This window comes from Bos grunniens, chromosome 10, assembly GCF_055505025.1.
Source record: "Bos grunniens cultivar Pamir isolate PY7600 chromosome 10, Bosgru_T2T1.0, whole genome shotgun sequence".
NCBI lineage: Eukaryota > Metazoa > Chordata > Mammalia > Artiodactyla > Bovidae > Bos > Bos grunniens.
Genome location: NC_141174.1, coordinates 1,457,771 through 1,483,741, shown reverse-complemented (window position 1 = coordinate 1,483,741; position 25,971 = coordinate 1,457,771). Strand labels below are relative to the sequence as shown.

At 52.3% G+C, this 25,971-nt stretch overlaps 1 protein-coding gene across 5 annotated transcripts in view; it reads right to left on the bottom strand.

Annotated features, from left to right (window-relative positions):
* NRDE2 (NRDE-2, necessary for RNA interference, domain containing) overlaps window positions 1-25,971 on the bottom strand; it is a 49,055-nt gene that overhangs the window by 7,295 nt on the left and 15,789 nt on the right. For 2 of the 5 annotated variants that reach the window (XM_086319147.1, XM_086319148.1), the window contains 9 exons: window positions 25,604-25,715; window positions 23,270-23,503; window positions 19,625-19,774; window positions 12,258-12,708; window positions 10,424-10,829; window positions 8,921-9,054; window positions 6,913-7,033; window positions 4,533-4,708; window positions 922-1,305 (listed from right to left, as the gene is read on the bottom strand). In XM_086319147.1, the coding sequence (XP_086175273.1) occupies window positions 922-1,305; window positions 4,533-4,708; window positions 6,913-7,033; window positions 8,921-9,054; window positions 10,424-10,829; window positions 12,258-12,708; window positions 19,625-19,774; window positions 23,270-23,503; window positions 25,604-25,715 (2,168 nt within the window). Of the gene's footprint in view, window positions 1-921; window positions 1,306-3,377; window positions 4,392-4,532; window positions 4,709-6,912; window positions 7,034-8,920; window positions 9,055-10,423; window positions 10,830-12,257; window positions 12,709-19,624; window positions 19,775-20,201; window positions 20,377-23,269; window positions 23,504-25,603; window positions 25,716-25,971 lie in introns of those variants that run through there. The other 3 variants (XM_086319149.1, XR_015133851.1, XM_086319150.1) reach the window with 3 other exon arrangements.

Below are 25,971 nucleotides of genomic sequence, written 5' to 3'. Positions count from 1 at the left end.
CTCTCTACTGCAGGAAGCCACACGAGGCGTCTACACTGCCTGCCTCCATCACATATCTGGTAAACTCGTAGGCTCCCTGAGAAACAGATCAGGGTTCTACCAAGGCCACGGGAGCCCTGAAAGTCACACGTCCAGGCTTCCATCTGACACTCCTGTAAACAAGGCTTGGTCACTCCAAACGTCCTTCTTCAAAGACAGGCGATCAACAAATGTTGTTTAGTCACTGTCGTGTCCAACTCTCTGCGACCCCATGAACTGTAGCCCACCAGGCTCCTCTGTCCATGGGATTTCCCAGCAAGAGCACTGGAGTGGGTTGCCATTACCTCCTCCAGTGGACTCTTCCTGAGCCAAGGATCAAACCCGTCTCCTGCATTGGCAGGTAGATTCTCTACCACTGAGCCACCAGGGAAGCCCCATCAGATTTTACCAGACACTGTTTTAATAACACAGCCTGGTGTGTGCCATTTGCAATTAAAGGATCAGAACTTTGGACATGAAAATTTAATTCTAGCTGGTGGCCAGCAGAGGGCAGAAGAGTCCATCCTAGACAAATTTCTAGCAGGTAATAGGTACTAAAAAGCAGGGTAAGTAGCTTATTTTATCTATTTTAATAAGTCCTTAAATCCTCTAGCCCAGCTTAAGCGTAGACCTTAACACTAACTGCTCACACAATCACAGACATCTGGTAACAGTCACCACAACAGCAGCTCGGGTCACTAACGAGCTGGGCTCAGCCTCCTGCCCCCCCCCCCGCCCCCCGTGGCCCCTCAGAAGGGGCAGCCACACACACGGTGCCCTAGGGTCCCTGAAGGGGGAGGTGCCGTGGCCCAGCGCCCTGCAGAACAACGAGCTCGGCCGCCCCACCAACACCCTGCGACAGGAGCCGAGGTCCCCACCCAGGGGAGGGGGTCCCGGCTTTACCTTGGTGATCTCGTACCGTAGCCAGGAGACGCAGAGCTGAGACCGCTCCCTGCCTGCAAACAGAGGCAGTGCCAGGTGGAAGACATTGCGGATAAACTCCTCGCCCTCTCGACTGGGACCCTGGGGCCAGCGCCGGCCACCCAGAGGCTCCATGCGGCCCACACAGCTGACGCCGGAGGGGAGGTCGAGGAAAGTCAAAGGCTTTTCATCATAAAGCTCGCTGTCGAAGATGCTGTTCTCATCCATGGCCAGATAGAGGCAGGGGGTGGGGGGGCTGAAGCCGGAAGGCACCCCCAGGAACTGCAGGAAGGCCGCCATCATCTGAAACTGGAGATCCGGGCTGGACAGTCGGATCAGAGACTGCCCGAGATCGTCAAACAACACCTGCAGGGGGAGACAAAACCCCAGTGACCGAGCGCAGCGCGCACAAGAGCCCCACGAGGCTCCCCGCACACAAGAGCCCCACGAGGCTCCCCGCACACAAGAGCCCCACGAGGCTCCCCGCACACAAGAGCCCCACGAGGCTCCCCGCACACAGAGCTCCACGAGGCTCCCCGCACACAAGAGCCCCACGAGGCTCCCCGCACACAAGGGCTCCACGAGGCTCCCCGCACACAAGAGCCCCACGAGGCTCCCCGCACACAAGAGCTCCACGAGGCTCCCCGCACACAAGGGCTCCACGAGGCTCCCCGCACACAAGAGCCCCACGAGGCTCCCCGCACACAAGGGCTCCACGAGGCTCCCCGCGCTTCTGTGTGAACTGCGTGGGTGTGCGTGGTCCTTGCTGCTGTGCGGGCTCCTCTCCTGTCGCCGTGAACGGGGCTCTTCTCGAGCCACGGTGCCAGGCGCTCCCTGCGGAGGCATCTCGTTGCGGAGCCCGCGCCCCAGGGCACACGGGCTTCGTTGCTCCACGCGTGTGGGCTCTTCCCGACCAGGGACTGAGCCCGTGTCTCCTGCTTGGCAGGTGGATTCTCTACCACTGAGCCACCAGGGTAACCCCTCACCACCCTCAGCAATTCTTTTTATATGGATATGTGCCAACACGACTCAATTTTAAACACACAGGAGCTAGGTTTTCTGTAAAATGAGGCGAGCTGAGGGCAGGCGGGTGGGCGCTGGGGGCAGCGTCTCACACCTCCTGGGCACCCTCCACAGGAGGGGACACCACAGCAGGGACTTTCAAAGTCGCCTAATGGATTCACAGGAAATCCAGAATCGCATTCGCTTCTGAGAACACACGTTGTTGCTTTTGTAGTTACTTTCATAAATTACAGTTGGAAAAAATTTTTATTTCAAGATAGAAGAACATTACTATTTTGTGGTTTCTTTGTACCAAATTGCTTCAGGAAATGAAAAATATGCTCCAAAATATATAAACAGCAGCAAAGGAAAAAGGACACTGTGGGACAACGGGCCGTGCTGGGAGCAACCATCAGGGCCTCAGGCTAACCACGCTCACCGCTGGCTTCACATACAGCCTTAAACCGCGAGGCCACGGTTTAAAGGGGACTGCGCGCCGCCTGCCACCCTGGCTGCCCGCCTGGCCTCTGTGGCCGTCAGCAAAGAGGAAATCAAAACACGAGCACAGTAAGACTGGACTCCCTGGGGCTCGACCCATCAGAACCACCAACTCATCACAAAGCTTTTCTCCTCCAGGTTTTCACTAAAGTAGAGAAATCTAAGAAATCACTCACAGCAGTACTTAGCTCCAGGAATGAGCTTCCGGGAAACTGTCAAACTGCTGAGCCTTGAGAACTAACTTCTGGAGGTCAGCCATGAACTCTGTAAAACCCACACACACCAAAGACAAACCCCACCCGCCTTCGGAAAACTCGGGCTCAGCCAGGGCGGGGACCTCGCATACAGACTCGATTCCCTGGCCACTCCCTCCGGCCCAGAGAGCACCTCTCTCCTTCTCCCCGATCCTGGTTTCTTAACTCCACTCTGGCCACCCCGTTTGCCTCTCCTGGGACACCCCAGGCCCTCCAGGGCCTTCAGTCATGCCGATCCCTCTGCTGGACTGTAAGCTCCCAGATCAAACAGATGCTCGCTCAACATCCAGGACTGGCGGAGGCCTTGTCACGGGGCAACCTCTGTCCAGACACTGGGGACACAGATGCAAACAGGAGAAGCCTCTGCCCCCGAGGCTCGTGCTTTGTCAGAGCCCGGGAGCCTCGCTGCTGTAAGGCCTCTCGGTCTGTACCCGTGACTCTCACAGGCCAGGCACGCCGAGGACCCAGACTCTAACTTGCACATGCGTTTTTTCACTAAACATGTCCCCCCGGGACTACATGACCCACAGCTAGTTGAATCTGAGGCTATGGAACCTTGGATGCAAAGGGCTGACTACAAAGTTATGCTGAGATTTTCACCTGCTGGGGGCTGATGACCCTAACCCCCTCATTGTTTGGGGTAGACTGTAGTTGGTATTTGTCAAAGTGGCTCAATTCCAGGTGTTGAAATAGAATTTCTTCCTTTATTTTAATGTAAAACTTCTTGGGCTCCAAAATCACTGTGGAGGTGACTGCAACCATGAAATTAAAAGATGCTTGCTTCTTGGGAGAAAAGCTATGACAAACCTAGACAGTGTATTAAAAAGCAGAGACTTCACTTTGCTGACAAACCCATATAACCAAAGCCATGGTTTTTCCAGCAGTCATGTGTGGATGTGAGAGCTGAACCATAAAGAAGACTGAGCCCCAAAGAATTGATGCTTTCGAATTGTGGTGTTGGAGAAGACTCTTCAGAGTCCCCTGGACTGCATGGAGATCAAACCAGTCAGTCCTAAAGGTAATCAACCCTGAGTATTCATTAGAAGGACTGATGTTGAAGCTGCAATACTCTAGCCACCTGATGTGAAGAGCCAACTCACTGGAAAAGACCCTGATGTGGGAAAGATCGAAGGCAGGAGAAGAAAGGGAAGACAGAGAATGAGATGGCTGGATGGCATCACCAGCTCAATGGACATGAATCTGCGCAAACTCCAGGAGATAGTGGAGGACGGAGGAGCCTGGCGTGCTGCAGTTCACGGGGTCACAAAGAATTGGATACGACTTAGCGACTGAACAACGACGACAGAAAGCTGCCGAGCTGCCAACCGTACAGCAGGGCACCAGGCCGTGAGGGAGGCAGCCGAGCACCTGGCAAGCACCAGCGCTCAATAAATGCTACTCCCTCCCCAGGAGGATGGGCCTGGACACCCCGTCCCCACGGCCTGCACCTCCTGCCCCCGTCTCCCGAGTCACACGCACACACGCATCTTCAAGGATCAAAAGCGGGGAAAGTGGACTCAGAGGAAGAAGCTAGGACAGTGACTCCATGGTTTCCAGCCTTGGAAGACAGTCTCCGGAGGGCTGACCACCAGACCCAACCACCTCCTCGGGCACAGGGACCGTCAGGGCGAGAGCGCCGAGCCTCCTCCATCACCAGCAGCCAACTCGGTCCTGCCGCTTTCCCAGGAGAGGATGTTTCTGGAGACGGGAGCGGGAGCAGGTCGGCCTCTCCTGAGCCAGGCGTGGGCTCAGCAAGGGCAGCGGGTTCCTTCTGGGAACGGAAACCCAGCGGGGACGGGAGAGCAAACGACCGCCGCTGGGGGATGGGAAGGGCCTCACCTGTCTCTCGGGGTCCTCGCAGTCTTCCTCCGTCTGCTTCCTGGCCTTGTCCGGGCGCCACGGCCTCCAGTGCCTGTGGTCTCGGGACCGCTCGGCGGCCAGCCAGATCTGCCACCGGGGCAGAGCCTTGTCTCTAATCTCCTGGTCTTCCTCCTCCGGCTCCTCGTCGTCGTCATCTAGGCGAGAATGAAACCTCCAGCGACCCAACCAGCAGGCAGCACCACCCTTAACCCTCAACCCCTCTGCCAGGGCCAGGGGCACGGTGGGCACCAGAAGGCCGAGATGAGCGTGACCCAGGCCCGGCCTTCCAGGCCGCTCAGCGGCATTTACGGACTCTCCCGTAATCAGTCAGGTTCCCAGAAAAGGAAGGTGAACTGATGAAATCAGATGATTCTTTATGCTATCACAGCAATTAAAAATGGGAATGACACGTATTTTAGAAGAGAACTGTCCAGGAGAACTTTCTGTGATGATGAGAATGTTCTAATTCTGTGTGATATGGTAGCCACATGTGACCTGCTGGGCATGTGAATCGTAGCTGGTAGAATAACTGAATTTCAAATTTTATTTCAACTAATTTTAATTAAAACACCATGTGTTGCTAGCAGCTACTGTGTCGCACACACAGTTCCAGAATGCTGAAGGACATCTAGTGATACGCTGCTTCCGATTGTCTTAAGCCATCAGTGGCCTATGACTATCATCCGTGTTCACTTTTTTTTAAAGAAAGAGGCAATTCAAGATAGCCTATATTTTATTTCACTTTGTTTCCTAACTCTGAACATGCAGAATAAAAAAAGGAAAAAAGTCTGAGTTTTCCAATGAAGTCAACAAACTTAAAAATAAACACAGCACGTACAACGGTGTGGCCGCCCGGAGAAGTCTGGCGGTTTCTTAGGAAACTAAACGCACTGGCCATGAGACCTAGAAGTTGTATTCTTGGGTGCTGATCCCAGAAAAATGAAAACCGATGTTCCCACAAAACCTTTACACTAATGCCCACAGCAGTTGATTCATAAAAGCCCAAAACTGGCAACAAGGCAAGAGTCCTATACTAGGTGCCTAGAGAAACTATGGCACAGCTATGCTGCGGGCACCACCGAGCAAAACACAGGACACCACTGCCGGCACGCACGGTGTGGCAGACCTCGGGCGTTCTGCCAACGAGGAGAGCCGATCTTCAAACGCTACACAGAGTGCGCCTGCCAGTGAGGATGCGAGGAGCTCGGGACCCTGCTGCGCTGGTGCTGAGCATGCGAGATGGTGCAGCTGCTGTGGAAATGCCGTGTGAGGGCTCCGCAAAGAATCAGGCAGAAGCACCGCGTGAGCTGGCAGTTTACCCCTGGGTGCATTTCCCAAAGAACCGAAAGTTGGGGCTCAAGGACTCAAACAGGAATCTGCACATCCACGGTCCTAGCGGTATATTCACCACCGCCAAAAGGGGAAGCGATGCGTCGTGTGTGTGTGTGTGTGTGTGTGTGTGTGTGTGTGTGTGTGTGTGTGTGAGATATGCACACGGTGGGAAATCATTCAGCCTCTGGGAAGGAATACTGGCGCGTGCTGCGCACCGCGTAAGCCTCGAGGACACCACACTGCGTGAGCCAAGCAGCACTGATGCGCAGTGCTCTTCAGGTGCTTGGATCCAATCGGCAGAAGCCGGGTGGTGGGAGTCGTGGGGATGGGGAGTGAGCTGGACGGGCGCCGGGGCGCTGGGGGAGACGGAGGAGCTGAGGGGGACGTAGCTGACGATGGGTGACAGCGACCTATGTCACCACTGCACACTTAAAAACGGCTAGAATGGTAAATTGTGTGTGTGTGTTACAATTAGAAATGCTGAAAAGAGTTACATACAATTCCACTTATATAAACAGGTGAAAGAAGACAGCAGTGGAACGGAAATGGAGAAGGGACTCGCAGTGGGCTGGGGGTAGGCCGGGGACGGGTGGGGGGTGTGGAGCCAGAAGGGGGCGCACAGGGGCCTCGAGGGAGGCAGGGCTCTGCAGGGAGACCGCGGCGGGGCTGCCTGAAGCCGCACAGGGATAAACGCAGAGTGCTGGGCAGACACAGGCAGAAGTGAGCGCCTGCAGCACGGGCGAAATCTGAGCGGACTCTGCGGACTACCAGCAGCGACCTCCACCGCCGGTGCAGCGGGGCGAAGGGCGCACAGAAGCCCCGTGTACTCTTCCCCGACCTCTCGGCAGGGGCGGTGGGGGCTGCTTCAGGGTGTCTCAGAGGAAGAACAGCCTGCGCTCCCAGGCCACTCGCGGGATCTGCACAACGTTCCTGAGCTCCTGAGGAACAGCCGGCACACACCAACAAGCCAGGAAAACAGAAAACCCCCGAGGAAGAGGCAGCGGCCCTCCCCCGAGAGGCGCCTCACCTGCGCCGACGGCCACCCAGCCGCCCCACTCCTGCTGGTGCATCCAGGCTCGCCAGCCTCGGGCGCCCTTCTCCCCAGCCCGGGGCTCGCCGCTGTCCCAGAAGGGCTCAAAGAACTCCACCTGTCGAGGTGTAAAACACGGAGGTTGCCGCCACGTTCAGCTCTGTGCCAACAAGCACCGAGCCCCTGCTGTGTGCTGGGAAGATGTATTGAGGTTTGGTCATGCGCTCCAGAGTATTTGAAGCCTCAAGCACGTGGACTGGTCCTGGGCCAGGCTTTAGCCCAGGGCGCTGCTGCAACCCTCGTCAGCAAGGCCTCCCATCACAGAGACTGTCAGTCAAGGGGTGGGGATGAGGGCAGCTCTGACCCTGACCCCTGACCACACCCCAGGCTCTGCAGAGAGACTCAGTCACTTCTATAGTATAGCAGGTTCTTAAAACAGCAAAACATGTTTTAAAATAACTGTGCTACCTGGCTTACTATACTACCAAGCAGTTCTGTCAATACTAACCAACATTCCTGGCCCCAATTTTGTGCAGAAAAGAAAGGTTAAAAATAATGATGATTAAAAATAGTTTTTACAGGCAGTTCATGAAAGCTCCACAAGATGGAGACCTTAGCCTGTCACCAAAGACCTCGGAAAGTTCACCATAAATTGAGCTACCCTGTCCGTCTCCTACCAGACCCTCTTCGTCAGGTAGAAAACTGACTTTTCTTAAGTGGAAAAAGGAAAAATGTTTTCTTATGTCCCTCCCGCTCCCCGCCCCCCACCCAAATTAGGATCAGTGTTGACAAGCACCAACGTGTAATTTCACTGCAACTTTAGCCAAGGTTTTCGGTAGAGGAAAGGTTAACCAGAGGGTGGCTCATTGGTAAACAATCTGCCTGCCAATGCAGGGGACACAGGTTGGATCCCAGGTCCAAGAAGATCCCACGGAGGGACAACTAAGCCCGTGCACAACAGCTACTGAGTCTGTGCCCCAGAGCCCGAGGGATCACAACTCCTGGGTCTGCGCCCCAGAGCCCGAGGGATCACGGCTCCCGAGTTTGCGCCTTAGAGCCCCAGAATGGGGGGACGGGGAGTGGGGGGGGTCACGACTCCTGAGTCTGTACTCTAGAGCCCGGGGTCACGACTCCTGAGTCTGCGCCCCAGAGCCCGGGGTTCATGACTCCTGAGTCTGCGCCCCAGAGCCCGGGGTCACGACTCCTGAGTCTGCGCCCCAGAGCCCGGGGTCACGACTCCTGAGTCTGCGCCCCAGAGCCCGGGGTCACGACTCCTGAGTCTGCGCCCCAGAGCCCGGGGTTCATGACTCCTGAGTCTGCGCCCCAGAGCCCGGGGTCACGACTCCTGAGTCTGCACCCCAGAGCCCGAGGGATCACGACTCCTGAGTCTGCGCCTTAGAGCCCGAGGGAATCACGACTCCTGAGTCTGCGCTCCAGAGCCCGGGGGCGGGGGGCAGGGGGTTCACGACTCCTGAGTCTGCGGTCTGGAGCCCAGGGATCACGGCTCCGGAGTCTGCGCCACGGAGCCCGGGGGTTCTAAGCACTGAAGCTGAAACACTCTAGAGCCCCTGCTCCACAACAAAAGAAACCACGGCAATGAGAAGCCCAAGCACCACACCTACAGAACAGCCTGCACAGACACAGAGGCCTAGTCAAATAAATAAATGAAATTATGAAAAATTAAAAAAAAAGGCATGGTAACTGCTTCCCTGGAGGTGGGCGGTAACTAGCATTTAAACAGGGGTGAAAGTAAGGGGGAAATAAAGGACATCAGTGAGTCTTTATAGCTGGGAGGTGGAGGGATCGTCTTTCCGCTCTCAATGCTTCACTGCTTTTGTGGCGGACTTTTCCTTGGATTGCCAGGATATTTCTGAGACAACCCTCAACTGATGTAAGGAGGATGTAAATATTTTGAAAATACTACCGTCAACTCCTATTACCCACACCCTTCCCCAGAAGAGGGAGGGGCCGAGACGGGAGCAGGGAACTCAGGCGGGACACGCACCTGGCCTTTGGTGGGCAGGCCCTTCACGCTGTCCGGCTTGAAGAACGTGAAGTCGACCATGGCCTGGAACAGAGACACGGCCTTCTCGGAGTGGCCAGCCTGCCGCAGGAAGTGGCACTGCTGGAGGAAGAGGGCTGCAGGCGGGAAAGCAAAGGGGACAAGCCCCGGTGAGCGCCTGGGCAGGGAGAGAGCAGCCCCCACAGACACGCAGCTCAGCACCCAGGCCGTCTTCTCCCCAAAACCAGTGACTGTCACAGCTTCAAATCAGACGAGCAAGTCCTGAGTTTAAAGGACCCACGTAACAGTACTGCGATCATGATACACGTATTCTCACTTTTAAAGGAAAGGCCACAGAGTACAAATAGTAACAATAAAACAAGACCAGGGGATGGTCTGAATATTGCTTATCAAGTACTCAGAGCTCATTATTACAAGAAAAACTCTGGGGAAAGGATGGCGCAGTAGATTTTTTTTGTAATCAGAGCCAAGCTCTGTACTCAGCTGATCACTAGATGGCATTATTCACCAGCAATTTCCATCACAGACTCAGTCCTGCTGTAAACAAATCTGGGTTCCATGTTTGAAATTTTCATTTAAACTGTGGTACAATTCTCTCTAAGAGATACCATTAAGCTGTTTGAGCATACCAACACATAATATCAAATATGAGGCCCTTTAAGGCAGTGACACAACTGCTTATTATTTCTAGAGCAATATATTTCTTCTGTCTTTAGAAAGTAGTAGCAATATTCAATAGCAGGGATTTGATCAAAGAAATTTGATCCCTTTGATCAAATCAAAGGGATTTGAGTAAAACCCTGAGCTAGGCTCCCCATATACCATCTCAGCTGACAGGCACAGCCCTCCTGGGAAGCAGGTATTGGACTGCTGTTGCTGGGGGAGAAACGACCGGTCAAACAGGTTAAGGAACCTACCCAAGGTCACACAGGAGCCTGTGAAGGGCAAACCCAGCATTCAGGTCAGGAGTGATACACTCCAGTAAAACAGGCCATCTCTGGATCTCACTACTGGACAAAATGTGTAATATAGTCTAGTGTCCTTCGGGACCTACTGAAAACGTTCCCAGTATAATGACGCCAGGAACCTGTATCTACTAGTGAATTCCAGCCAGCCAGGGCACCCTGCACGCGTGACCGCCCACGCCCCCACAACGGGCGAGACGTGGGCATCTCCACAGACGGGGCCACCAACAGCCAAAGCAGTTAAGAGACTGCGTTTACCTGAATAACAACTGGAAAAGCTGGAACTTCTAGTCTGGCAATATTTTCTGAACTGTACTGGCTTAATAATGCCTCCCGCTGCCCAGAAGGTGGGGGGGGAGGGGGGTACCCATCGTCAAAAGGAGTCATAATACCCTTTTTTAAGCATCAGTTTTATCGACTTAGACTTTCCTAAAATAAGTCAAAGATAAACTATTTTCAATGAAGCCAAAAGAAAGAACAGCCCCTCCCACGTCACTGGACTGGGTCCCTGTCTCCTTACCAAACATGGCCTCCTCGGTGCCGGGCAGCTCGGGGTGGGAGACGATGCTACCGTCCCTCACGGCGGACAGGGTGCTCAAGCACTTCCCATACAGACTTTGAATTTTTGATACGGAGAAGGTGCTGAACTGGCTCTGGCAGAACAACAGGTATTTCTGCCAGAGGGCTGTGTTGTTGGGATGTAAGAAGATCAGTTTCTGCCACTCTTTGAGCAGAGTGGCGGGCTCCCAGAACTCGGCGCAGAGCTTCAGCTTGGCGAGCTTCAGGTCCACACTGCTCGGGTTGCTCTCGATGGCCCGCTCCAGGATGGCCAGCTTCTTCTCCAGGACCAGCCGGAGGGACCGCTTCCGCGTCTCCGGCTCTCCTTCCTCCACAGCATAGAGGCCCGGACTTCTCATGAGCTCGTCCTCAACAACAAAAACACCCACTCGTATGGGCAAGTGGAACTGGGGGACCGGGGGTGTCGGCGCTGCTTGCGGAGTGACTTACAAGGCCCACAGGGCTGCTCATGCCACACAGTGAAGTGCTCTTCGGGTCGGTAGCTCTGGTCTTATGTTTGGGGTTGGGAGTTTAGTCGGTAAGACGTGTCCAGCTCCCTGAGACCCCATGGACTGTAGCCCACCAGATGCCCCTGTCCATGGGACTCTCCAGGCAAGAATTCTGAAGTGAGTTGCCATTTCCTCCTCCAGGGGATCTTCCTGACCTGGGGATCGAACCCCATCTCTTAGGTCTCCTGCACTGGCAGGCACCGCCTGGGAAGCCCTAGCCACTATCTCTTGAGAGTCCCTTGGACTGCAAGGAGATCCAACCAGTCCCTCCTAAAGGAAATCAGTCCTGAATATTCACTGGAAGGACTGATGCTGAAGCTGAAACTCCAATACTTTGGCCACCTGATGCAAAGAACTGACTCCTTGGAAAAGACCCTGATGCTGGGAAAGATTGAAGGCGGGAGGAGAAGGGGATGCCAGAGGATGAGATAGCTGGATGACATCACCAACTCGATGGACATGACTCTGGGTAAATTCTGGGAGTTGGTGATGGACAAGAAGGCCTGGCGTGCTGCAGTCCGTGGGGTCACAAAGAGTCAGACATGACTGAGCGACTGAACTGGACTGATTTACTTATGTATTTATTTACCTGGCTGCACCAGGTCTCAGCTGCAGCTTGCGGGATCTAGTTCCCTGGCCAGGGATTGAACCCGAGCCCTCTGCATGTGGAGCTTGGAGACTTAGCCACTGGACCACCTGCAGAGTCCCTGTCATTTTAAACTTAGATTTCTGTATCAATAACTAGCATGCAGTGTCTTGAAAACCTTTTCTGAAAAGCCGATTTTACCAATAACACAGCCGAATGTGGGACAAATGTGGTAATTACATAAGTGGTTCCAAAAATAAGTGGGACAAAGACAGATGCACATATTTCAGAAAGGGAGCCAGTAACTCCAACCCCGTCCCTGCAGACCGCCCCGTGCACCCCACACGTTCTCTCGGCACTTCAGGAACGCCTCCTCGCTGCGTGGCGTGCACCCACCCCGGTTCTGTTCACGGCTCACCATCTCTTGGAGGCCATTTCTTATACCCAAGTGGCAAGTCACCCCCTCATTCCATCCCCCGCTTCTGTGTCATAGCATGTCCTACCCCAGACCGCAGTTACCCCTCACACATCAGTCTTCATCACTGGGCTTTGAGCAAACTCAGAGCAAGGGCTCTATTCTAATCTTTAGAGGCCCAGCACCAGGGTTCCTCACAGGAGCTCAAGAGTCACTGCAGGATAAACCAGTGCCCAACGCTAGGGCCGCCATTCCCAGGTGGGAGACCTGGGACCTCGACGCTCACCTGGAAAGCAACGAAGGCCATCCACAGCTCCGTGTCCCGAGGGCTCTCGCGAACCTTCCTGTTAAACTCCTCCACCCTGGCCTTGAGGAGCGCGCTCTCTCTGTCGGGCTGTGAGTCTGGTGGCCTGGACTCCTGCTCTGAAGGACCCTGTCCCTGTAACCACTGCGTAGTGGCTTGATCATAAATCCCCAGAGGGTTCAGCCAGCTGGTAGCAGGGGGAGCCGCGTCATCCACGCCCTTCACCGGGATAAAGGAGAGCGGCTCCAACGCCGGAGCTTCGGGCTGACTGCTGACGGCGAGGCCGTCCACGTTCATCAACCCCACGCTCTTCTTCGTAAAGTAGCGCTCGATGTGCTTGTGGGAACGCTTCTTTTCTGTGGAAGTCCCCTCCCAAGATATACATTGCTTCTTCGGGTTGAGGCCGAGGCAGGAGTCTCCTTTCCTCTTGTATCTAATGTTTGAAAAATAAAACAGGTTACCGAGAGAACACGCGCACTGGCTCCATGGACCGAAGGCCCAGCAGGCACTCTGGGTCTGCCAGTTAAGTTCATGTACTCAAACTCACCTTCCCTCCAAACTGTTTCTACTCGGAGAAGTACGAGGACTTTTCCTCTATCCTGCTGTTTCGTCTGCGTCTCACGAATTTCAGATCACGCCTGTCTTCCAGACCTTAGTACCTACCCGCCCCTAAGCTCTGCACAGCACCGTCATCACGCCACCTCAGGCCGCACCGCGGGTGACAGGCGAGGGGAAACCATCGCCTCCCCTCGACGGTGTTCTTAAATAAGGACGCTGAGGCCTCAGGTGACACCAGGCCCTCCGTCTCCTACACCAGTCCCTTTTCCTCCGTGCTGTCTACTTCAGAAGATAATAGAGAGGTCTAAGGTTCTTTTTTTAATCCCGAGACAAAGTGTGTCAAATAAAATTACATTTGGCTATTTTCTACCCTACAGGAAAAGAGGCTGGGCTCTAAAATGCTTTTATGGGTCGTGTAGGCGTCCCCGGAGCTACAGACACATGACTGCTGAGTATCTGTAGGAAAGCTGAGGAAAACTGTGCCCTTTCCGTGTGTGTGCTACACAAACAACCCAATTCAAACATCAGCAAAAGATGTGAGCAGAAACGGCACAAAAGACACGCGCGGCCGGTAAACACATGAAGAAGTGGTCAGCGTCGTGAGTCACCAACGAAAGGCCAGCGAGAACCACGGTGCCCCGAGCGCAGACCCACCAGGACAGCCAGGATGAGGGAAAGGCCGGGCGACACCGAGCCGCGGCCAGCGACCTGGAGGGGAGCCGGGGCTCACGGGCCGCTGGGGGGAACGGGCCTGGCAGTTTAAAAACAAACGAAACCCAAACGCAGACCTTGCCCCGTGGCCCAGCAATTCTATTCCCAGGGATTTACCCAAGAAAAGGGAAACCACAACCCTACACAAAGGGCTGTGCACAAGCGTTCTCGTACCAGCAAACGCTGGACAAGGGCCAGGGCCCACCCACAGAAGAACGGATGAGCAGACGGCGGAGCGGCCGCGGAGGGACACTCCCAGCCGGAGAGGCACGAGCGCGACAGGCGCCCCGGAGAAACTCGGAAACGCGCCGCCCGGAGAAAGGAGTCGGACACAGACGCGCACACGCCAGCCGAGTCCGTTTACATGAAACCCTGACGGACAAACACGCTCGCTGACGGAAACTCAGGACAGTGATCTTCTCTGGGAGGAGCGGTGTGGACAGAGTGGAAAGGAGCCTGAGGAGGCTGCGGGAGGCTGCGCGGCGGGCGGACGAGTGCCGTGCGCCCTGCTTGCAGCCGCTGCCCACCGCTCGCACCCCTGCTGAGCTCCGCCTGCGGTCAGACCAGCAGCGGCAGGACATGAGCCCCTCAGGGGAGTGTGGGCCCCAACATGCACGCGTCAGCCCAAAACCACTCCCTTCGCCACACCTCCGTCTGCGGAAACTGGACCCCGGTGCCAAAAAGATTGGGGACCGCTGCCCTAAGAAACAAACGTTAAGTTAAAAACGAGTTTTGTTCTCCCTGATTACTATGACATGGAACAACAGACTGGTTCCAAATAGGAAAAGGAGTACGTCAAGGCTTATTTACCTTCTATGCAGAGTACATATGAGAAACGCTGGGCTGGAGGAAGCACAAGCTGGAATCAAGATTGCCAGGAGAAATATCAATAACCTCAGATAAGCAGACAACACCACCCTTATGGCAGAAAGTGAAGACAAACTAAAGAGCCTCTTAATGACAGTGAAAGAGGAGAGTGAAAAGGTTAGCCTAAAGCTCAACATTCAGAAAACTAACATCATGGCATCCAGTCCCACCACTTCATGGGAAATAGATGGGGAAACAGTGGACACAGCGTCAGACTTTATTTTTCTGGGCTCCAAAATCACTGCAGATGGTGATTGCAGCCATGAAATTAAAAGTCACTTGGTCCTTGGAAGGAAAGTTATGACCAACCTAGTAGCATATTCAAAAGCAAGGACACGACTTTGCCGACAAAGTTCCGTCTAGTCAAGGCTATGGTTTTCCCAGTGGTCATATATGGATTGAGAGTTGGACTGTGAAGAAAGCTGAGCGCTGAAGAACTGATGCTTTTGAACTGTGGTGTTGGAGAAGACTCTTGAGAGTCCCTTGGAATGCAAGAAGTTCCAATCAGTCCGTCCTAAAGGAGATCAGTCCTGGGTGTTCATTGGAAGGACTGATGTTGAAGCTGAAACTCTGATACTTTGGCCACCTCATGTGAAGACTTGACTCATTGGAAAAGACCCTGATGCTGGGAGGGATTGAGGGCAGGAGGAGAAGGGGATGACAGAGGATGAGATGGCTGGATGGCATCACCGATTTGATGGACATGAGTTTGGGTAAACTCCAGGAGTTGGTGATGGACAGTGAGGCCTGGCCTGCTGCGATTCATGGGGTGGCAAAGAGTCAGACACGACTGAGCGACTGAACTGAACAACTATTTTCACTAAAAGTCAACAATGTTTTAGATATTCAAGCAATCTCAAAAAATGTCTGCTGACTTTTCTGGCTTTAAAACTGTATTTTATAAAGGTGATCTTATAGCTTCCTTTTATAGCAAACTAGATGAAGAAGATGGGAGAATGCAATGGCATCCCACTCCAGTACTCTTGCCTGGAAAATCCCATGGGCGGAGGAGCCTGGTAGGCTGCAGTCCATTGGGTCGCTAGGAGTCGGACACGACTGAGCGACTTCACTTTCACTTTTCACTTTCATGCATTGGAGAAGGAAATGGCAACCCACTCCAGTGTTCTTGCCTGGAGAATCCCAGGGACAGGGGAGCCTGGTGGGCTGCCGTCTATGGGGTTGCACAGAGTCGGATACAACTGACGTGACTTAGCAGCAGCAGCAGCAGCAGATGAAGATGATACAGGAGAAAAGAGAATACAACTATTAAGTATCAACACTCAGATAATGTGCATATGTATTATGTACATTCATTTACATATCCTGATTTTAAATAGCTGATACAGAGCTTCACGCGTTTCTCCCTACTTTTAAGCATTTCTTCGTGCCATTAGTTTTAGAAACAACTATTTTTATTGACTTCACACTGGCCCCCTGGAAGTGCCCCATAATTTATTTAACCATTTCCCTATTGTTGGACATTTAGGTTCTATCCAATTTATCACTTATCACAAAATCTTAATTACTGGACTGGACCTCGGATGTAATTTAATGCAATAGTTCCCCCAAATAAAAGCACTTTTCCTATAAAATCCGTATCAAATAATCTGCTAGTCTTCGCTTGAACAATTCCAGAGGTAGGGACACCCATTTTGTCTGGAGGCTCAGTGAATGATATCAAATGTATCCATTATAAAATCAGACATAGGCACTTCGGGGCTTCCCAGATGGCACTAGTGGTAAAGAATCCACATGCCAATGCAGGAGAGGCAAGAGACGTGGGTTCGATCCCTAGGTCGGGAAGGTTCCCTGGAGGAGGGCATGGCAACCCACTGCAGTACTCTTGCCTGGAAAATTCCATGGTCAGAGGAGCCTGTAAGTCACAGTCCATAGGGCTGCAAGAGAGTCAGACACGACCAGCAACTAAGCACACACATTAGGCATTTAGTCACCAGAGGGAAAAAAGAGAGAGAAAAGAAACGAGAACACAAGAGGGCAAGCTTGGGAAGAGAATATGTTTAAATCAAGCACCCAATCTGCCCTGAACCCACTCAGCAGGGCTGGCTGGGCTGGGCAACATAAACCTGCCTTTCCTTTGGAGAATTCAGTTCACACAGGCCTTCCCAGAGTCCTGACTGCCTTGGTCCAAATTCCAGCTTCTTCATTTACTAAGCTGGGTGACCGTAATCAAGTTTTAAAAAACAAACAAACTGTGCCTCAGTTTCCTCGTCTGCAAAACAGGAACTGTAACAGTAACTTATGTTGCAGAATTGCCAGGATGATCAAAAAAGTTTATATGTGTAAAGGCTAAGCCATACAGTAAGGACTAGATGAGTTTAAAATACCATTATCATTTCATACAACTTGGCTCCTAAACAAGAGCCAACTATTTCAGCTGGTGGATAGCCAAAGAAACAATAAACTCTTCCAAAAATGGCCAAAAAAAAAAAAAAAGAAAGCTGAACTTCCCTGACAGACAATGTATTAGTCCTAGGGAACTTTCCGAAGGTAGCCTGGACCTGCTCCACACTAACTTTAGAACCTGAGCCCTGTTTACCGCAATGCTCCAATCCACTGCACGCCATTGCTGGGACGCTCACGCTCTCAGACCCGCTTTCATGCCGAGCCAAACTTCCACTCACCGGTCCTGGTGCCGCCTGCCAAGTTACACAGGACACTGCCAACCCACCTTCCCGAGTGCAGCAAGCCTACAGGACGGTGCCGTGCCCGACACAGGCTGGTGCCCACAGCCCTCACCCAGGCCTCGCGGGACAGTGTAGCCACACGTCTGCTCGCTGTCTTGCCAGTGCTCGTGGTTTGTCAGGATCTCTCCTAACAGGTGTGAAAACTCAGGACCTGACATCGTATTCCCACCGTGCTGACCAGCTCAGCGTGCCACGGGACCACCACCTTCCCAGATCCTGACACTAACAGTTGTACAGCTATTAATCTGAGCAAGACTTTACCTGACTTGAGCTTTAGCAAATTACTAGGAAATCTCGCCAGTGCCCTGCACCCTTTGGAGTGGTCACTTTGCAAGCTTAGATGGATGAAGTTGTCTCCAGTCACTCTCTTCCTCAGCTCTGGGCCATTCACTAGCAGAGGTTCAAGAGCCACTCTGTGAATATTGCTTCCTTTTTTTAATCTAGTACTGTGGTAGTAAGCCTTTATCTTTGCACACCAATTTCTAATTCCATATCAAATATTTCTGATATTTGTGTGAGGCATGTAGGAGTTACAATTTCCAGTTTACAAATGAAGACACAGGGGCTCAGAAAGGTTAAGCCAGTGGTCCCGTTTTTGGCACCAAGGACCTGTCTCCTGGAAGACTTTTTTCCCATCGACGGGAGGGATGGGTCAGCACTGAGGAGCAGCAGATGAAGCCTGCTCACTCGCCCCCCACCTCTGGCTGTGTGGCGGGGTTCCCAACAGGGTGCCAGTCACCGACCCGCGGGTTGGGGCCCCCTGGGTTAAGTGACTTGCTTGGGATTATGGTACTAGTCAATGGCAAAGTCAGAAGGAGAACCACCATCTTCTGTTTCCCAACCTAGAAAATGTCCTACCACAGAACCCGTGTCTTCTTTGGGGATGGCGGAAGAGCACCAGAGAAGTACGGGTGTAAATCCCAACTCTCTCACTTCCTGGTGCGTGACCTTCCGACGGTCCTCCATCCCTGAGAGTCCTCTCCCTGGCTGGGTAAGATCAGCGTGCCCTCCTCCTGGAGCAGCTGCAAGTCGGCAGGCCGACTCCAAGGGGAGAGAAGCGCAAGCTGGTGCTGCCCGCTCCGTTCCTGCCAGCATTTGCCGGGTCTCCCCACACTGAGGCACAAAAGACCAGAGGACTTCAGGGAGCGTTAATACCACTCCAAAATACACAGATGCACTAAGAGCGTCATTAACCCCTTGCCATGAGGTTTCAGGAGACGGTATGCAGATACAAACACAAGCCAAAAATAACTGACGTCAGCTCCTCATGAAGGGAATTACAGCTGGAGCTGCGTATGTGGGGAGCAACACTGTCACGCTGAGTGACACCCTGATTAAAAGGTGGAGGGGTGGCAAAGGGGCGGGAGCGAAAATTTAGTTTGAAAGGTAATCAGCCCATGAAGAATGATCAGCAACTTCAAGGCCTCCTCTTGGCTGTATATTCCACGATCCTCTACCTTCCGTTTTCATTACCAACTAGCTGTTTGGGAGCAAGAGACTGTGTATTACTGTTCACTACGTCCTACAGAGTACTAAGTGTCTGAAGAGCTTATTGGGGATTCAACTATTTTTGATTGCCAGATTAGAGGAGAAAAGCTCCTCTTTTTTGAAAGAGCTCCTTTCCACTGGAGTACAGCTGCTGTACCCTGCTGTGCTGGTTTCTGTCGCACAGAGCGAGCCGGCCCTGCCTGCACGCGTGCCCCGCCCTCTGCGGATCCCCTCCCTTTAGGTCAGCAGAGCGCGCTGAGCAGGGCTCTCTGTGCTGGACAGCAGGCTGGCCACAGCTGTCTGCTCAGACTCAGGATCGACAGGGCATGCGCGTCAGTCCAGTCTCCCGGTTCCTCCCCCACCCCTCCCCGTGGTGTCTGTGTGTCTGCTCTCTGTGTCTGTGTCTGTTTCTGCTTTGCAAATAAGATCATCTATGCCATTTTTTTCTTCATTCCACATATATGCGTTAATATACGATAGAGAAAAAAACTTCAACTCATTACTGAAGCAAATACCGTCACCTGTTTTTATGACTATCTGGTGACACATGCTGGAAACATTTTGAAAAAGTCATTATCATTTAATGTCATTTTTTTAAATGGCATGCGTGGGGGGTGCAGTTTGGATAAATAAAAGGCTTCTGTAACTTTTAAGAAAGGCATATAGATTAAGCCAAATGGTTCATGGACAGTCACACTCAGGTCAAGGAGTTTTTAGACGCATTCAGTCTACAGACATTCAATGAGCACCTACTGTGCCACACGCCACGCCAAGGCCCGTGGCTGAGTAAGACCAACCCAACCTGCATCCTGATCTCCAGCTTTAAACTCGAGTGTGCAGCGTGAGACCACTCACCGTCTACCATGCGTGCCCACACAACTGAACAAGGGATGAGGCACAGCAGAGTCAACGGTGGGGAGGCTGGGGGGACACAGAGCCAGAGCCAGTGCTGAGAGAGCTCAGGGCAGAGAGGTCCCCGCCCCACCAGTGACGACCAGAGAAACACAGCGCAACACACACCTGGCAATGTCTCCTCGGTAAAGAGACTTGTACTCCCAGTTGGCAGGATCCGGTTTCTTATCCATTCGGAAGGTTTCCCCCGACAGAGCCTGGACATCCTCAAGCCAGACACAGTGACGTCTAGCATCCGCGGCGGCATCGTCTCCTTGACTGTGGGACAGAGGAGGGCGAGGAAGAAAACGGGAGAGGCGCTTAGAAATACCCCAGTTACATACGTCATGGCTCAGAAATATCAGAGTGAGACACGTCAGACCCATACGGCCTCGCGCACAGCTCCGTGCAGACAATGTGCACCCGCCATAAAGACGGGGCCAGGCTCCTGCTCTGGAGAACGTGTTAAAATACAAAGCGAAGACTGTCTTAAGTGACACTTTACCAAGAAGAGAAGTCAACTTATCCCTAAAATAAACGTGAGAGATACAGATGTCTTTAAAAAATAACAATAATAATCATTTAAATGATTATAACTTGACTTTCAAACATATTTACACACAAGGTTTTTTCTTGAAAGGAAGGAAGAAAGAGAAAGAAAGAAAGGAAGAAATAAAGGAAGGAGGGAAAATAAGGCTGCCCTTACTTTGCCTAATTTATTTGAAAGTGCCAGATAATTAATTTCAACTCAAAACTTAACAACAAAACAAAGCCACAGTTCTGAATGCTTCGGTCTCCGGTGCCGCTCGGACGTGCTCTCAGTCTCCTTTCCCAGCCTGGGCTCTGTGCAGGCTGCTCTGCCTGTATGCATGGACCTTGACCTAAAGGGCAGAGAGGCCACTGTAAGACAAGACCCTTATTTATCGCTTTGAACCAATTCGTGATGTGGCAGACACAAAAGAACCAGTTCCCTAGGAGTCAACTAAGAGGAGGGAAAAGGTTTTTCTGGCATCTAACATCTTTCTTCCCCTAAAGAAAGTCCTTCACGATGCTGCGGACACAAGAGGCTGCCAAAGGAGTCACAGCAGCCACTCAGTGCTGGGCCAGCTCTGCTCGTTGGTTCTGCGGGGATAGAAACCAGGACTGGCCAGGCTTCTAAACCTTCTGGCTGGGGACGCAAGGGCATGTATTCCAGGGATGCAAAGTAGCTGCTCAATAAATACTTGCAGGATGATGTGTCTCGGGTTAAGATACACGCTGAGTTTTAACTCACACCCCTCCAGAACAACTGTGGGGGGTTTTCTGATGACAGAAACCGAAAGCAGCAGCTTAGGGACAGAAAGAGATGGATGCATTCCGGAAAGAGATGGAAAGCCAGCTGGGGGTGGGAAGGGCTGGCTGCAGACCACGCCTGGGGAGCAGCGAGCCCTTCACACCTCCCCTCCTGGGTCCCGTAGTCAGGAAGCAGGATGCAGTCTGGGCTGTGCACACGGAAGGAAGTGCCACCACCTGGAGGTGAAGAGGACCTCACCCTGGGAAAAGAGGTCACAGAGGCTGTGGGGAGGCTGCCCCTGATGACCCTGGAATCAGAGGCCCACACAGTCCACACACCCCCCACCAGCCCCCAGGCCGCTTTCCTCACATCACGGGGAGACACTCACGACTCACTAACATCTTAGCCCCCGTCTAAATGGAAACAAGACCTCTTCCTGGTCGCCTTCCCAGGAAGAGACTGCACGAGTGAGTAGTAAGAACGAAAGAGACAAGGACAGCCCGCTCTGACCTTCATGGGGACGTTATACAAAATACCAACAGACTTAAAGTGCTGTCTGGATCATATAGCTGCCAAGAGGCTGTAAAGATCACTTCTGATGTGGTTAGGCACAGGCTGAAAATAACTATCTTTCAGATTTCTTATGGTTGCTTCTGTACCGTTTCAGGAAATCCTTTAAAACTCATCTTCCTCAGTCATATAAAGAAAAAAAAAGATAAATAGTTAAAGATGAGTCTTTGGAACACACAGCACCTGCTGTATTTTGCTTTGAAGACGCACTAAAAAGCGAGAGCACCAGGGATACACGCACTCACGCACTCACACTAGCAAACATGTACCCGCGTGCCTTCTGCGCACCAGGCCCTGCACCCGATGCGGGGGACTCGATGGAGGCCAGGCGGGGGTGCTTTCCATCCACGTGCTGCTGCTGCTCTTTAGTCGCTCAGTCGTGTCCGACTCTGCGACCCCATACCAGGCTCCTCTGTCCACAGGATTCTCCAGGCAAGAACACTGGAGTGGGTTGCCATGCCCTTCTCCAGGGGATCTTCCTGACCAGGGATCAGACCTGACTCTCCTGCACTGCAGGCAGATTCTTGACCACTGAGCCCCCAGGGACGCCCTCCTGCCCCCAGAAATCCAGCCCGATTTGGAACCTTGTTGCTGGACTCCTTTATCTCTTCCTCTCTAGGGTTACAGGTGCAGCACCTGAGACAGAGCGAGCTAAATAAACATGGCCCCTCGGAGCCCCGAGGCCTGAAGCGTTCTTCAACGCTGACCTGACGACAGAGGACCCTGGAAGGCACGGTGTTTGTGTCTCTGATGGAAACCACAGACCAGATTCCAGACTCGCTCTAACCAGAGCTCTCACTGACATCACGGGGACGTCTAAGTACACAGCAAGAACAGATAATCCCTGAAGAGCTGCAAAAACCTTAACACCTTAACAGCACTAAATATTTTTAAGAATGCCTTGGGTAGGACTTAACGTTTTCTTTCATCTAGAGCACACGAACAAAGAGAAGAAAAAGCAAGGTAGACGAGGGATAATTCAAGGGGCTTCACCTCAGGCCGCCTGTCTCACGTGTGGGCAAAGTGCCCTCGTGCAGGGGCACGCTAGCCTAAGCAGAGAGGAAAGCCGTGACGGAGTCTGTCTGCAGCTCGCCTCGCGCACCGTGCTCAGGGGAGACGGCAGGGAGACGGCAGGGAAGAACAAGGCCCCCCGGGGAGGAAGCGCTGCGGTCAGGAGCCACTCCACACCTTCAACACAGTGGTTCTAAACAAACGTGAGAGAAGGACAAAAGCAGTGATTATTTCCAGAGCTCTGCCAACCTTAGCCGGAGAGAGAGAGTGTGTCTGGTATACACACAGGGTTTTGCTTTTACACTCCTTTCCATGACGTCTGTCTCGGGATCCTGGACAGCTCCCTGTGCGGCGCAGCAGGGCCTTGCTGCCCGTCCCCCACACGGCAGCGCCCACCTGCTGACCCTCCCTCCGCGTCCACCCCGCCGTCACCGCCCGCGCGGCAGCCACGAGTCTGTCCTCTGTGCCTGCAGAGGGGGGTTTGATGTGAGTGACTGAAAGAAAGGTGTATCGAGAAAGAGAAAGCTAAGGCAAGTTTCTTACTCTTTATAAAAGCATAGAACTAAGGAGCCAACTGGCCCATATGCCCACTGTGAGGCCTGTCTGTCATCTTTCAAAAATCCTGTAGGCTTTTTGTCTGAATCAGATTTTGACGCAATCATTGCTGCACCCAGATAACATTTCTCAAATAAAATCATGGCCCTATTTTTTTAATGAAAGTTTTCTTTTTTTTCCTTTTCTTTCGCTGACCTAATGACACAGCCCTTTCTGGTTTTTTTCCCAGCTTTACTGACAAATGTATTCACTCCATTTTGACTGAGCGGCTAAATCACCATTCAAATGTCTCACCTGTGGCAACAATGAAGGGAGAAAAATTCAAGATTTGAAAAACCATAGACATCTGAGAACAGAAAACCTACTTCGGTTTCTCTGATTCCCTTTTACTGTCTCTGAGGCTTCTGGAAGGGCTGTCCTTTGCAGAATCAGTGTCTGACTCAGACCCACTGCTACCCGATGGCCCGTGTTTTCTCTTGGTTTTCTTGTGGCGCTGAAGCTTCCTTTTCTTCTTTTTCTCTTTCTTCTTTCTTCTGCTCGTTTCTTTGGGCTTTCTGTTAGCGTCACTTTCATCTGAAGGCTCTGATTTCAGAGGACTCCTGTTTGGGGAGGTCAACATTAGAATTATTTCAAAAGAGAATTAGGGAAATAATATGCAAATAAGTAAAAAGTAAACCAACATGCAGAAGGCAGTTCTCTATGATCACCCACAGGCTCACTATTCGCTCGTTCATCACACAGTACCTTCCTGGCGTATGCTTACCTTGGAGATTTAAAAGTTGGCTTATAAATTTACCTTCAAGATTTAAGAGTTGGACCTAAAATGACATTGGCTGAAGAGATTCTAATCTTTACAGCTTCTAAACCTTTATTTTCATGCTATATATTCTTAAATTAATCTAGCAGTTATCAAATACAGTATTTTAAAAATCTCTAAAAGGTTTATTTTCAGTCCTATATATTATGCCAGGATGTCCTTAATGCCAAAAAGGAAAAGAAAAAAAAAAATGGGTTTAATGCTGGTCCTTGTTTTTGAAAGTTAGAATGAGTTCTTCTTCATTACTCCTCTCGTGCATGAACTAGTCTCAGTTTCTGAAGGCTTCCCACATTTTTACAGTACCTCATATTAATGAGACCATTTGGTCTACGTTGGTGAGAGAGCTCATTTCTCAATCCAGTGATCTATAACAAAATTCTTTCAAAGCTGGGTAGAGATGTGTGCCACTTTGCTTTCCCCAAAGTTCTCATGAGATTTTTATCCTATGTTATAACAGAACCTCCTCCTATTTTTGCATGCAACTTCTATCTTTATGCAACTAAAGAAATATCTGAATTATAATATTCTAAAGGTTACTAATGAGATTAATAAAGTTACTTAAGAATCACAATGATGCCATTTCCCTCGTGGCCTAATTATTGGCAGTAACTGTGTCATGTTCTTGCCACTGCAATACAAAGCGGGAAAAAACAAGGATCATCTGTAAAGAGTGAGGTAAGGGAAAACAGTCGAAGATCACCTCATTACGTTTGGTAAAAGAAAGAGCTTTTACTTAACTCTTTCCTCACAAGGTTTTCTAAGGGTTACTCCTCAAGCTAAGCTAGAGATGGTACGCTGACAGAGACTAAAAATCCGCCTATCAAAAACCTACCATGGGCTTCCCTGGTGGCTCAGTGCTGAAGAATCTGCCCATGTCTCAATGCAGGAGACATGGGTTCAATCGCTGGTCCGCCAGCGAAGATCCCACTGCCACGGATCAACTAAGCCCGTGCACCACAATCCTCGATCTCACGCTCCAGAGCCAGGAGATGCGACTCCCGAGCCCACGCTCCAGAGCCAGGAGATGCGACCCCAGAGCCCATGCTCCATGCTCCAGAGCCGGAAGACACCACAACCCCCAAGCCCACACTCCAGAGCCGGGAGATGCGACTCCCGAGCCCATGCTCCAGAGCCAGGAGACGCAACCCCCAAGCCCATGCTCCAGAGCCAGGAGACGCGACCCCTGAGCCCATGCTCCATGCTGCAGAGCCGGAAGACACCACAACCCCCGAGCCCACACTCCAGAGCCGGGAGATGCGACTCCCGAGCCCACGCTCCAGAGCCAGGAGACGCAACCCCCAAGCCCAAGCTCCAGAGTCAGGAGACGCGACCCCCGAGCCCACGCTCCAGAGCTGGGAGACACCACAACCCCCGAGCCCACGCTCCAGAACCGGGAGACGCGACCCCCGAGCCCACGCTCCAGAGCTGGGAGATGCCACAACCCCCGAGCCCACGCTCCAGAGCCGGGAGACGCGACCCCCAAGCCCACACTCCAGAGCTGGGAGATGCCACGACCCCCGAGCCCACGCTCCAGAACCGGGAGACGCGACCCCCGAGCCCACGCTCCAGAGCCGGAAGACGTGACCCCCGAGCCCACGCTCTAGAGCCAGGAGACGCGACCCCTGAGCCCATGCTCCATGCTGCAGAGCCGGAAGACACCACAACCCCCAAGCCCACACTCCAGAGCCGGGAGATGCCACTCCCGAGCCCACGGGCCCACAGCCGCTGCTCCACCCCAGAGAGGCCACCGCAGTGAGCTGCCAGGCACTGTCCCTGGAGAGTGGCTCCCGCCCTCCCCAACTAGGGAAACCTGCACAGTAATGAAGACCCAGCACAGCCAAAAGTAAAACAGGAATAAATAAAATCGTTAAACAAAAACTACCTTGTCAGTGGTGACCCTTCAGAAACAGGGGCTGCGGTGGCCTCTTGAGTCTGTCGGCTCAGAGATGTTATGGCTCCAACACGGAAGCTGGGGTTGCTCAGCCAGTCTAATTCTGCACACGGGCAAAAGGGAGAAAAGATGAGTGAAATCAGTTCAATGGACTTTCTCACGCTGGCAATCTATCTTACCAGCTGACATCCTAATTCACAACCAACACAAGCCAGACATTCTCAACAGCCCACAGAGACTGAAGGGAATCCATGAAATTCCTATTTCACAGGGCATGGGGCTTTAACGCACTCTAAAATATTTAAGACTGAAATCCTCTTGTGATATCAAGCTGCGGCTTAAGCAAAAGCCACATAACA